We start from the raw sequence: 13,889 nt of genomic DNA on the forward strand, positions 1-13,889 counted from the left end.
TTATATAGGTATGCACGTCAGCTTTGACATCATTTTTTCACATCGGCGTTAAACTAGACATCCGATATGTTCACCAATATATTGTGCATCCCTACTAATTAGTGACCTTAATTCATAAATCAAGTACAAGAGAGGAGTGAAAACCCATGGACACTCGGCCCTCTGTGGAATGAGTTTGATATATATATTTTCCATAACCAAAAATATTGTATTTTAAGCTGGTGTACAAAACTTTAACACTCACCTCAGATTTTCAAAATATGCTTTTCAACCAAAGCTACACAAGCATTTGTGTAAGAGTATTGATAGCCTAGCATAGCATTAAGTCTAGCATTCAGCAGGCAACATTTTCACAAAAACAAGAAAAGCATTCAAATAAAATCATTTACCTTTGAAGAACTTCGGATGTTTTCAATGACGAGACTCTTAGTTAGATAGCAAATGTTCATTTTTTCCAAAAAGATTATTTGTGGAGACGAAATAGCTCCGTTTTGTTCATCACGTTTGGCTAAGAAAAAGACCGGAAAATGCAGTCACTTACAACCTTTTTTCCAAATTAGCTCCATAATAGACAGAAACATGGCAAATGTTGTTTAGAATCAATCCTCAAGGTGTTTTTCACATATCTATTCGATAATCTATCAGTGGTGGCAGTTGGCTTCTCATCAGAAGCAAACGGAAAAATACTGCAGCTGGAGATTATGCAATAATTGCGACCGAGGACACCAAGCGACCACCTGGTAGATGTCGTCTCTTATGGTCAATCTTCCAATGATATGCCTACAAATACGTCACAATGCTGCAGACACCTTGGGGAAAATGTGGAAAACGTAAGCTGACTCCTAGCTCCTTCACAGCCATATAATGAGTCATTGGCATGAGGCGGTTTCGAAGAATGCGGCACTTCCTGATTGGATTTTTATCTGGGTTTTTTCCTGTAACATCAGTTCTGTGGCACTCCCAGACAATATCTTTGCAGTTTTGAAAACGTCAGTGTTTTCAATTATATGTCAATTATATGCATAGTCGAGCATCTTTTCGTGACAAAATATCTTGTTTAAAACGGGAACGTTTTTCATCCCAAAATTAAAATAGCGCCCCCTATATCCAAGAAGTTAAGTACAGCAAGCATAGAAATAGCGCATATAAAAACAGATATACTGCTTCATAGACTTGCGTTCAATGAGAATGACATACGTCTATGTAAATTTGGCCGGGTCGCCCAAAGGTGACATATTGCAGCTTTAAGTAAATCAGGTGTTAAATGAGATGAAAAGGAGACTGGAGTGCCACTAATAGTTGCCATGTACTTTCTGAGCTTGCATTGGGTGTATTCACCATCACCTGCATTGTTTACCCACAGTTTATAGCGCAGCGGAGAGAAAACGCACAGATGTGTGCTGCAGTTCTACTAAGATGTAACAGTTTGGCTTCGTTTAAAGCTAGTCAATAAACAAACTGCAAAGGGAAAACATGAACAGAAACATTTTGGTAGTAGGCTGGCTGGCTACTACTCAACAGCAGGAAATGTCATGTGTGCCGACAGCAATGCTGCATTCAGCCGCAACTTTGTTCCAGCAGCACTAAAAATTTACCTTTGAAGCGCTTATGAAAATGTAAATAAAATGTAAAAAACATTTGTTAGTGGTTATACTTATTTCCATTGAATATAGTCAGAAACCTAATTAAATGATTCAACACACAAAAACATCTTTGGAACCGGTATCGAATTGAAGGAACCGGGATCAAAGTGTCAACGATGGGACATTTTAGCCTTTTTGGGGGCCCACAGGGAGGTACTACCTCAGGGGTATCGAACTAATTCCACGGAGGGCAGAGTATAGGTTTTTCCCTTTCAATAAAGACCTAGACAACCAGGTGAGGGGAGTTCTTTACTAATTAGTGACATTAATACATCAATCAAGTACGAGGTGGAGTGAAAACCCTCAGACACTCGGCCCATAAAGCGAAAATAAACCGACTCAACTGACCGCATTCAGTGTCTTGCATTCATTATAGTGCATTCTAGTCTAGGGCACTTGGTTTCCTTTTTTCTTTCTAGAGGATATCTACATTAGCCTATTTGAACAAGTTATCCCTCTGAGCATAAGTCCATTTCCTCCTCCATAAACATTTGCTGAACGAGTCTCTTCCAAAAGAGGGGACAAAACTAGTAAACAAACACCCCAGGGGCCCCGCGGCTCACCTGTCAGGAAATAGCACCATGCAACGGGCTCACTCTCTTTACTGAGAGCAAAGCAAACAATGAAAAACTAGGTTGAGTGTAATGCCCTACTATGTTTGCGTTGGATGGCCTGTTTCTTGTTATGACACTGACTGTGGGCGTCTGGCTGTGGTCTGATTGAGTCCAGAACCCAAGCCCAGCCCACTTTTGCTCCTGAACAGCATCCATGTCCATCTGTATTTCAGTGTTCCTGACAACTTACTTACTTTCTTTCTATCAGTGCTTTGCGCAACACCACAGCTGAGGTGACTAGTCAGACAGAAACCCCTTTAAATAGAAACTTTCTCTCCACAGAGTGAGCAGTGAGGATTCCTCCCACCACAGCACCTGTGAGCAAAAGTAGTACCGTAGTTCATCACCAACAACCAATTGTATTTCAAAGCAAGTCTGGCTTTTGGTTGAGTAAAGAATCTTAATGAGCTGAAAAATCCAGAATCTTCGCCATCACTCATAATTAACACTACCGCATTTGTTTCCATTTCATTAAAATAACTGCGCATCATGACATGATTTGTTGTCACTTATCATAAGCTTCTCTGCTTTAAAATGGGGGTCAATGGTCCATCTATAAATAAAAATATTAATGTGAACTTGTGTAGCTCACGCTATATTTCCAAAGCGAAAAGTGTAGGCCTGTGCCTGGTGAATTAACCAGCAACATGACCATCCGAGGAAGCTACTGTTTATTCCCCTCGGTATTAAGCCAGGTGAGAGATAAAACTGACAACAAGTGGTTGACAATAAAGCGCAAAACTAGCCCAACAAAGGCCCTTTTTATTTACTCAAGCAAAACATTTAGCCTCAGGTTGGCGTACATCGCTGAACCTCCTCACATAGAGCTCACCACGTTTCCTTGAAAATCACAGCCTCCAACCAACGCTGAAAACAGCTGCAGCTTATATGGAATGCAATCAGCCCTCTGCCAAGAGAGAAACTAGAGGAAACCATCCCATATAAGGACAAAGAGGCCAAATATTATTTTCACCAATCTACTGTGAAGCATTTTTTGTTTTTCATTTGCCCATGAATAACAGTGAAGTCTAAGGAGACGTACCAGTTAACCCATCGGTCAGCTTTGGTTAAAGGACCCATGTAGTGATGTCAACCGTTTAAGCAAAATGATGGTCCTGTGATGTTGTACTATGACTTTGATCCAGTTTGTTGTTGTTGTTGTTGAGGCATGAATACATTTCTTTTTTGGTGGCTACAAAAGGTTTCTCTGGCTGGAAAGTTTGTTCTCCCACACACACACACACTTTACCAGAGGTGAAACTACCACTGGCTAGTGCCTTTAATTCTAAGACCGCTAACACCTTTGCTTTTCAAGTGAATGCTACTACAAGTTAAGACATCCTACACTGGTTCTCTTTCCAGCACTCTATAGCATCCTAGCAAACCTCCTTGGTTCTGAAGCCTGTGCCCATTTCCCAACAGGATAAAGAATGAACAGAGCAAAAATATACCTCTTCCACATACTGCATTATTATTATTACGCACAGTATGCAAAAAAAAGTGTGACAACAGGTTTGTTGATCTAGGAGTTCGAAAAAACACCTCCATGCAACTGCTAGGCTAAAAGCACCATATAAGACAGCATTAGGTAACTTGATGCATGGTAACCCAGATGCTATGAAGCAGCTATCGGTTGCGTTAACCCCAGGAGACTGTAACCACCTCACCTTGGTGGGCTCTGTGCAGCCGTCCCCCTCCGACACCTGGTAGGTGAGGTCCGTCTCCTCGAATCCTGTGGCGCTCATGCGCTGGTCGGTGGACGGGTCATTGCGGGGCGGCGAGTCAGGTGAGTTGAGGCACGTCTGGATGAGCGCCTTGCCCGTCTCGCTGGTAATCATGGGCTGGAGCTTGCGTGTGGCAAATGTGTAGACGTGGCCTGTCTCGCTGGCCACCAGGAGGAGGACCTGGGTTCCCGTTAGAGTGGAGAGCTCGTAGGCCTGGGGGAGTGGGAAGAGGGATGAGAGAACATCAGGCATCAAATCAAACTTAATGTAGCCCTTTCCACCCACAGTCATGTTATCCCGTATACGGGTCATTGATAAGTGCCTAAATTGGAACGCAGTGGCTGTAGAGTGACATGCTATACATTGACGTCAGAGCTCAGGTTCGCCGCTTCACAGCACTGTATGGGTTTTAACTGACAGCTATTATAATCTTGAGCATGTGCGCGACAACAAGATGCCTCCAACCTTCCTGCTAATTGGGCTACCTCTGCACATGTCGTTTGAGTGAAGGAAATGCTGTAAATAGAGACGAGTCGCTGTTCTGAAAGATAATACGCTGAGGGTTATAATAAATACCGCTTCGTCATACAAGCAAACTACACACCCGTGAGTCCAAATGTACATCACATTTTCATATTTGAAGACATCCAATTTACAGTATCAAGGTTTATGTTTGATCCACAGTTACAAGGATGACATACGTTACGCCCTGAAGATAATGAGTTTGTTTTATTGTGAAGAAAATTAGACACGGAACACACACACTTGAATGCACTCATGACTCCATTCTATACGCACCAAAATGACAAAAATCGGTTTCTCTGAAGTGATTTTGGGGTAGTTGTTTTACATATTTTGCTACTACTACCACCACCAGATCGGTGGTCTAGTCACACGTCAGAGCCTTATATTAGCCTCACAGAATCTTCTAAATAAATGCCTTCAAACATCACACTTTCCCGACGACCACACAGTTGAAGCTATAGCAGAGGGGCTCATTGACGCTCTCGCCTCCTGGGGACTGACAGACAGGTCTGCATTACGATGGATAGTGGTGCGAACGTGATGAAGGCTGCTCAAATCAACAAATGGACCCGACTGCAATGTTTTGGACATCTTCTGCACTTGGCCATTGGTAAGTAACCTTGTCAATTGTGTATATTGAAGTGATTGGTTAGATGAAACTAAATGTAACTAAATGTCTTTTTTTCTCTCCAACAGATTAATAAATATTACATTTGTACATAACTAAAGGGATGATTGTGATTAACATTTCATTAAAATCTCTTGATTTCTCTGAGAGTGGGTAGAGACAAAATGGGTGGATCGAGCAATTGGAGTGTGTAAGAAAGTGGTAGGTGCCTTTTCCTATCCGTGGAAAAAGAAGAGACAGTTGCTCAAAAAGAACAACCTACCCCAGCACAAGTTGGTGACAGGGTCGCTTACCAGGTGGTGATCACGTCAAAAGATGCAAAGAGTACTGGAGCCGGAGAAAGCCATTTCACAGGTCTTGTCCAGAGACCAGAAGACCCGGGACTTAACTCCCACCTATACAGATATAGATGTTCTTGAGTCCATCAACCAGGCATTGACCCCACTCCTAGAATTCACAGATGCTCTGTCGGGTGAGTCTTATGTCAGTGTGTCTTATCTGAAGCCAGTACAACAACTGTTCAATACAGAGGTCATGAAACCTGATGGTGAAACAGAGCTCACCCAAACCATCAAAACGATAGTCATGGACTATCTGAATGAGACATATGATGACCTAGCCACAGATGACCTCCTGAACATCTCCTGACTCTGACAGTGAAACTAATCCACTGGACTGGTGGAAGATCCACCAAAAGAAAACGTTCCCAAAGTCAGCCACCTGGCAAAGCGCTACCTGTGCATTCCTGCAACCAGTGTTTTTAGCACAGGTGGCAACATAGTGACCTGCCATAGGGCAGCTTTAAAGCCAGAAACCGTAGACAAACCCAACAAACTGTGATGTGCTATTAGGCTAACAGTTACAATGCATATTGACTTGCACTATTTTAAAATTGTATTTCTTGCTCATGACTTGTAAGGGTTTACAGCTCTACTTCGGACATTAAAGCCTTTGGTTTGTTCAGGCATTCTAGAGTCTGAAGCAGATTTTTAAACATTATTTGATTAATATCAGGATAATTAATGTTATCGAATTAAACATTTAACACACACACATCTTGTGATAATTATTAGCCATATCGCCCAGCCCTAGCATCAATAGATAAACAGGCCCTTGCATGCATCTTTATCAATATATTGTTACAATTGTGATATGGTAATAGGTTCAGTATAGCCTACAGTTTCAGTGAATAAAACTGTGAAGGACCTCGGCGTTACTCTGGACCCTGATCTCTCTTTTGAAGAACATATTAAGACCATTTCAAGGACAGCTTTTTTCCATCTACGTAACATTGCAAAAATCAGAAACTTTCGGTCCAAAAATGATGCAGAAAAATTAATCCATGCTTTTGTCACGTCTAGGTTAAGACTACTGCAATGCTCTACTTTCCGGCTACCCGGATAAAGCACTAAATAAACTTCAGTTAGTGCTAAATACGGCTGCTAGAATCCTGACTAGAACCAAAAAATTTGATCATATTACTCCAGTGCTAGCCTCCCTACACTGGCTTCCTGTCAAAGCAAGGGCTGATTTCAAGGTTTTACTGCTAACCTACAAAGCATTACATGGGCTTGCTCCTACCTATCTCTCTGATTTAGTCCTGCCTACCCATGTCAGAGACGCAAACTCGGTCTCAACCTTTGTCTTTACTGAAGACTCATCTCTTCAGTGGGTCATATGATTGAGTGTAGTCTGGCCCAGGAGTGGGAAGGTGAACGGAAAGGCTCTGGAGCAACGAACCACCCTTGCTGTCACTGCCTGGCCGGTTCCCCTCTTTCCACTGGGATTCTCTGCCTCTAACCCCATTACAGGGGCTGAGTCACTGGCTTACTGGGGCTCTCTCATGCCGTCCCTGGAAGGGGTGCGTCACCTGAGTGGGTTGATTCACTGATGTGGTCATCCTGTCTGGGTTGGCACCCCCCCTTGGGTTGTGCCATGGCGGAGATCTTTGCGGGCTATACTCAGCTTTGTCTCAGGATGGTAAGTTGGTGGTTGAAGATATCCCTCTAGTGGTGTGGGGGCTGTGCTTTGGCAAAGTGGGTGGGGTTATATCCTTCCTGTTTGGCCCTGTCCGGGGGTGTCCTCGGATGGGGCCACAGTGTCTCCTGACCCCTCCTGTCTCAGCCTCCAGTATTTATGCTGCAGTAGTTTATGTGTCGGGGGCTGGGGTCAGTTTGTTATATCTGGAGTACTTCTCCTGTCCAATTCGGTGTCCTGTGTGAATCTAAGTGTGTGAATCTAAGTGTGTCTCTAATTCTCTCCTTCTCTCGGAGGAGGACCTGAGCCCTAGGACCATGCCCCAGGAGTACCTGATATGATGACTCCTTGCTGTCCCCAGTCCACCTGGCCGTGCTGCTGCTCCAGTTTCAACTGTTCTGCCTTAATAATAATAATAATAATATTATTCGACCATGCTGGTCATTTATGAACATTTGAACATCTTGGCCATGTTCTGTTAAATATAATAATAATAATAATATATCCCATTTAGCAGACGCTTTTGTCCAAAGCGATTTACAAGTCGGCTGGGGCCACTACTTTTTACATATGGGTGGTCCCAGCGGGAATCGAACCCACGACGCTTGGCGTTGCAAGCGCCATGCTCTACCGACTGAGCCACACAGGACCCGTTATAATCTCCACCTGGCACAGCCGGAAGAGGACTGGCCACCCCACATATGCTCTCTCTAATTCTCTTTCTTTCTCTCTCTCGGAGGACCTGAGCCCTAGGACCATCTGACATGATGACTCCTTGCTGTCCCCAGTCCACCTGGCCGTGCTGCTGCTCCAGTTTCAACTGTTCTGCCTTATTATTATTCGACCATGCTGGTCATTTATGAACATTTGAACATCTTGGCCATGTTCTGTTATAATCTCTGCCCGGCACAGCCAGAAGAGGACTGGCCACCCCTCATAACCTAGGAAGAAACCCAGAGAGGAACCAGGCTTTGGCCTTTCTAGGGAGTTTTTCCTAACCACCGTGCTTCTACACCTGCATTGCTTGCTGTTTGGGGTTTTAGGCTGGGTTTCTGTACAGCACTTTGAGATATCAGCTGATGTACGAAGGGCTATATAAATAAATTTGATTTGAATATTGTTGTATGACAAAATGGATGAATGACTACAAAAATGTGCATTTAGGATTTAGGCCTAGTGTTTTTTTTTCATTTGAGACCTCATGAAAAGCTGTATCTAAATGCAAACCCATTCATACAAACTCATGAGCAAAGAAAGCAAAGCAGCGCGACAAAAACAAACAGTTACACAAACAAACGTACAGTCAATAACACAATCCATGTACTGCCTAACACAGTACATGAATATTCAATGAGATCTTTCTACAAATGTGCTCAGCAAACACACACAATTGCTCAGCACTGGTGCAATGTGGTATGGCAGCAAGCACATCTAACCATTTATTTATTGATGTTGGCGAGAACAATCAATGTGGTCTCTGGGCTGTAGTCCGACAAAGGCCAAGAGTGGAGAGTTAGGCAAAAGGTTATTGGGAGAGTAAGAGGTCAATATTTCTGAACAAGCACATTAGTTGCTTAGAGCAGTGCAGGGCCACGTTCAGAAGGCAAACGTTGTGGAACATTGCAAATAGAAATGTCATGAATATAATTAACAGGATTCCTTACTCAGCATTTCAGAAGGTCATGTTTGTTCTACACAGGCTCATAGTACCTCAACCCAGTGCCCAACTTAATGCAGCCTAGACCAAGCTTCCTTCCACCATGCATAGCCATTTCTTAAAAGCTTTTAAACAGCATCTCGGTGAGCACAAAGCTGTTGTTTCCAAGGGGAATCCCACAGCCAAGCATAACATTGTGCCTTAGGCAGCAGAGAGCATGGCTCTAACAAGCCCAGGGCTCTCAGGCACTATGGGATAGTAGTAGTAGGACGGAAATGGGATCGTTTTGTCAGCAGCCATTGGCCAGTTGGCTGCGTATGCAATTCAATGTATTGATGCACTTTATGGTGCTCATAAAACAGGGACAACATCAGAAAGCAACCAGTGTTAATTAGAAAACAAGGCTACAAAGTCAGGAAGGGGCAAAGGATAGGAAGGAGAATAGAGTTGAAGAGCTTGAGCGAGTTAGGACTAGCTCTCCTGTGTCCTCTACTTTGCAGCAACACTTTCTGTAGGCTGTCATTTGTGCGGACCCACCCACACACCAACCCTGGGCCGGTATGTAACCTAGTGGTTAAGAGCATTGGGCCAATAACTGAAAGGTCGCTGGTTCGAATCCCGAACCAGCATGGTGGAAAGATCTGCCGTTCGCCCTTGAGCAACACCCCAACAACTACTCACTGGGTGCCGATGATGTCGATGAAGGCTCCCTGCACCGCTCCGATTGAAGGGTTGGGTTAAATTCGGAAGACACATTTCAGATGGATGCATTCAGTTGCGCAACTGACTCAGTATCCCCTTTCCCACACTGTATATGCACAAGTGGCATTGCCTCATCATTGCAGAGTGGAAGGAACCCTGTGGTTGCCTAGGCACCCACAGAGGGGGTGTGTGCTTTGGCAGTGCACTATGGAGGAGCAGTGATAGCTCAGATTTTGTGGCACATCAAAGCAGTACCTTACCTTCCACATTGCAGTCTGATTTTCCAAGCGAACCAGAGCCTACTGGGGCTGCAGGTGGTCTAGTGGTTAAGAGAATTGGGACAGTTAAACGAAAAGTTGCTGGTTTGAATCCCAGAGCCGGCAAGGGGGAAGAATCTGCAAGGCAGTTAACCCCACAAACACATCTGCTCCCCGGGCACCGTGGATGTAGATTAAGGCAGCCCCCTGCACCTCTCTGAATCAGAGCGGTTGGGTTAAATGTGGAAGACACATTTCAGATGAATGCATTCAGCTGTGCAACTGACTATGCAGCCCCTTTCCTTGCCTGTATTTTGTAAGAGAGGTTGACAAACTTTTTTTAAGCCCCTCCCTGCTGCATACAGCACACTTGGGTACAAAAATCAGTAAAGTACCCTGCCCTGAGCGGGATTATTTAACTCCCAAAGGCCTTTGCAGACTGTATGTCGGAATCAGTTTTAAGATTATCACGTTACACTATGATGTTACCAAATTATAATCTTGATTTCAACTTGGCCAGATTGTACGATTTGCTTAAATTCTGTCTCCACATATGGCGATTGGCTTGTGAGGCTACGTCAACTGCAGCGGGGTATTTGATCTGCACATGTGGCAGCAGCACAAGCCTCACTATGCTTATGAACAAGTTCAGAAAAAAACTGAAAGTATGCATCTTACAAAGAGTCCACATACAAACGTTATATGTCCAAACTCAGAATCAAATCGGCTTCCTCAAAATAACATGGTCGCTGTGGTGGAACATTGTGCATTTACAAAATCCCATCAGGTGGCCTGATTTCATGCAGATGTGTCATGTAAACAAGATTAGGGAAAATCATTATTTTTTCACAGCATGTAGGCTAAAAGTTTAAAATCAAACCGTTATTAAATCTGACTATTCACAACAATATCCGGTGGTGTGAAAGGAAGGCCCAGAAAATCATTAAAGACTCCAGCCACCTAAGCCATAGACTTGTCTCTGCATCAAGTCTGACACCAACAGGCTCCTGAACAGCTTTTACCACCATGCCATAAGACTGCTAAATAGCTGACAGAATGGCTACACAGGCTGAGTTGACCCTTGTATTTTATTTTTGCACCAACTCTACACTCACATGCCAACATGACCATGTATATAAGTCTTTGCTAGGTAAAGCCCCGCCTTATCTCAGCTCACTGGTCACCATAGCAGCACCCACCCGTGGCACGCACTCCAGCAGGTATATTTCACTGGTCACCCTGAAAGCCAACTCCTACTTTGGCTTCCCAGTTCTCTGCTGCCAATGACTGGAACAAATTGCAAAAAAAATCACTGAAGCTGGAGACTCATATCCCTCACTAAATTTAAGCATCAACTGTCAGAGCAGCTTACAGATCATTGCACCTGTACATAGCCCATCCAAATACCTCATTCCCATACTGTATTTATTTCACTCCTTTTGCACCCCAGTATCTCTACTTGCACATTCATCTTCTGCACATCTATCACTCGTGTTTAATTGCTAAATTGTAATTATTTCGCCACTATGACCTATTTATTGCATTACCTCCCTCTTAATTTGCACACACTGTATATAGACTTGTCTATTGTGTTATTGACTGTACATTTGTTTATTCCATGTGTAACTCTGTGTCTCACTGCTTTGCTTCATCTTGGCCAGGTCGCAGTTGTAAATGAGAACTTGTTCTCAACTGGCCTAACTGGTTAAATAAACATGAAATAAAATCAATAAAAAAAAAAAAAATTCAAACATGCACACACATTTATAATGACTCGACACACACTCGCACACAATAATTTACGCCGCGGCTACTCTGTTTATCATATCCTGATGCCTTGTCACCTTACCCCTATACATACCTACCTCTTATCACTCCAGTATCCCTGCACATTGCAAATATGGTATTGGACCTGACCCTGTATATAGCTTCTTACATTTGCATGTTTTTGTTCTACCTTGTTATTTTGTGGCACTTGCAAGAAAGGCATTTCAGTATACTTGTGCATGTGACATTAAAACTTGACACGTGACCACAGGCCTGAGAAACACATGCATGCTGCAGTCTCATTTGACAGACTTATCTAGGATGAGGTTATCAGCCTACACATGACCCAACCTAAATGCAAATAGTGTTATACCTAACCAAACAGGCCAGATCAAACAATATTGAGTTGCCTTGAAAAGAACGTGGCTTTGGCAGCAAGAATTTGCATGCTCAGGTTTTTACTTGGCTATAACTTGGGGAGGTGATTGCAGGAATGCATTCAAATGTTCTTCGCACCAGTCTCTTGATCCTCTGTAGAAGCCGAATTGCTATACACATCTAAAATCAGTCCTGCAACTTTATAGCAGCTCATGAAAAGTCGCTACCCTGGACAACCTAATCAAGAACCACTCGTGAAAACATTGTTTTGAATAAAATCTATAATAGGCCCTCAGACCATTGAACTCAAATTAGTTAGCTGTAAGTTACCACGTAAAAAAATATTTGACAGATAGAACTCAATATCTACTGATGGTGCAAATTCAACTTTCCTGGACATTACGAAAGGTGTCCCACAGGGGTTGATTCTGATACTTTAATGTTTACTAACAATAGATATGTCTGCAAAAGATTGTAACCTGCACTTGTATGCCAATTATACTGTTGTGTATGCTATTGCCCCCACGATTGATCAGGCTCTCTGAACTAGTCTGCCTTTAATGTATTACAGAAAGACTGGCCTCAAATTAGTACTGAATGCAGCTAAAACTAAGTATGTGGTTTTCTAGAGCGCATAAAAATGTCTGATTTAAGCATATGTACTTTGGATGGTGTTCATATTGATCATGTCAGTGCTTACAAATATTTGGTCATTTCCTATATAAATATCCTGCCTCTCACTAAATAGTAGAAAGCAGATTGTTCAGTCGAAGTCGGTCCTAGATTATGGCGACATCGATATGAACGCAGCTGCCACTTCATTAGTCGTTAGACGCAGTTCTTATGGGCGACATACACGTTTCCACACTGGTCTCGGGGATGGCTAACTCCGGAAATTCCTTTGGTATCCGTGCTAACTAAACGCTGATTTTACCTTTCGTGTACCTTATGTTTAACAATCTTCAAAATGTCCTTAAAATGTGATGTCTGTGCTTCTAGGGCAATTCAGAAAGCTGATTAAGGACCGTGTTACTGATGTTTTTTTATGACCATGTTTTTCTTTCTGCTTGCATTTATATTTTGATGTGCATTTCTGTGATTTATGGAATTCAGGGCTCATCTGTAAATGAGACATTGGTCTCAGTATGACTGTCTGATAAAATAAAGGTTAAATCAATTAGTTAGCTATAAATTACATCACATGAGAAAGGGTCATCACTAGCTAGCACAGTCACCGCCTATTTTAAAATGGATTGTAAACCTAAGCACACCGCTAACTGTATTCCTAACCTTAAATGAAGACAAAAGCACATTTATACCATAGCCGCAACACGTGTGCCTGTGAAACCGAACGTCTGCGCAGGTGTGGGAGCACGAGCACAGGTCGGCAGCATGTCTGCAATGAAAACAAAGAGACCGAATACTGACAACTAACCTTCTTCATAATGCCAGTCTTCCTCTTGCTAAAAGTTGTGTACCGCCGAAGTTTGTTGTCTATAAATTCCATTTTGATCTTGACTCGTCCGCGGGTTTTCTTGCCTGGCTTTGCCCCTGTTGCACCGCCATAACCTCCCGGGGGTAGCCCCACAGACGTCGCCGATGCAGCGACTTCCATCTCAGCTCTCTCCCGTTTCACCCCTCTTTTGTCCCCGGCTGAACCCATGGTCTCATCATCATCCCCGGAGTCGGACTCTAGTTCAGAGCCGCTGTACACCACGTCAGCTGAGTACTGTCTGATTCGGTCGTCAAACCTTCCACCTTCGGCACCACTCATGTTCGTCCCTGGGTGATTAACTTGCAAAGCGGTCAACCCAGTCCCATCCCCCAGGCCTTCAAACCTCTCGCCCCGTTGCGGTCGATGGACCCACTGGTCTATGCGTAAATGAACGATGTTGTGATCTTACAGAAATTATTCAAAAACTCTCCATTCCTCAGCTTTTTGGTGCAAATTACCTTGGAATCCAGCTATTCGAGAGAGAACTAGTTAGTTAAATGGCTTTTAGCTAACGACTTTATC

At 43.3% G+C, this 13,889-nt stretch overlaps 1 protein-coding gene across 2 annotated transcripts in view; it reads right to left on the minus strand.

Moving 5' to 3' along the window:
* LOC135520949 (serum response factor-like) overlaps positions 1 to 13,687 on the minus strand; it is a 31,145-nt gene extending 17,458 nt beyond the window's left edge. For both annotated transcript variants that reach the window (XM_064946833.1, XM_064946825.1), the window contains exons 1-2: positions 13,308 to 13,687; positions 3,925 to 4,194 (exon numbers count right to left, since the gene is read on the minus strand). In XM_064946833.1, coding sequence (XP_064802905.1) covers positions 3,925 to 4,194; positions 13,308 to 13,646 — 609 coding nt within the window. In that variant the 5' untranslated portion in view covers positions 13,647 to 13,687. The remainder of the gene's footprint in view (positions 1 to 3,924; positions 4,195 to 13,307) is intronic.
* Positions 13,688 to 13,889: the final 202 nt, after the last annotated feature.

This window comes from Oncorhynchus masou, chromosome 4 (assembly GCF_036934945.1).
Source record: "Oncorhynchus masou masou isolate Uvic2021 chromosome 4, UVic_Omas_1.1, whole genome shotgun sequence".
In the NCBI taxonomy this organism is placed as follows: Eukaryota; Metazoa; Chordata; class Actinopteri; order Salmoniformes; family Salmonidae; genus Oncorhynchus; species Oncorhynchus masou.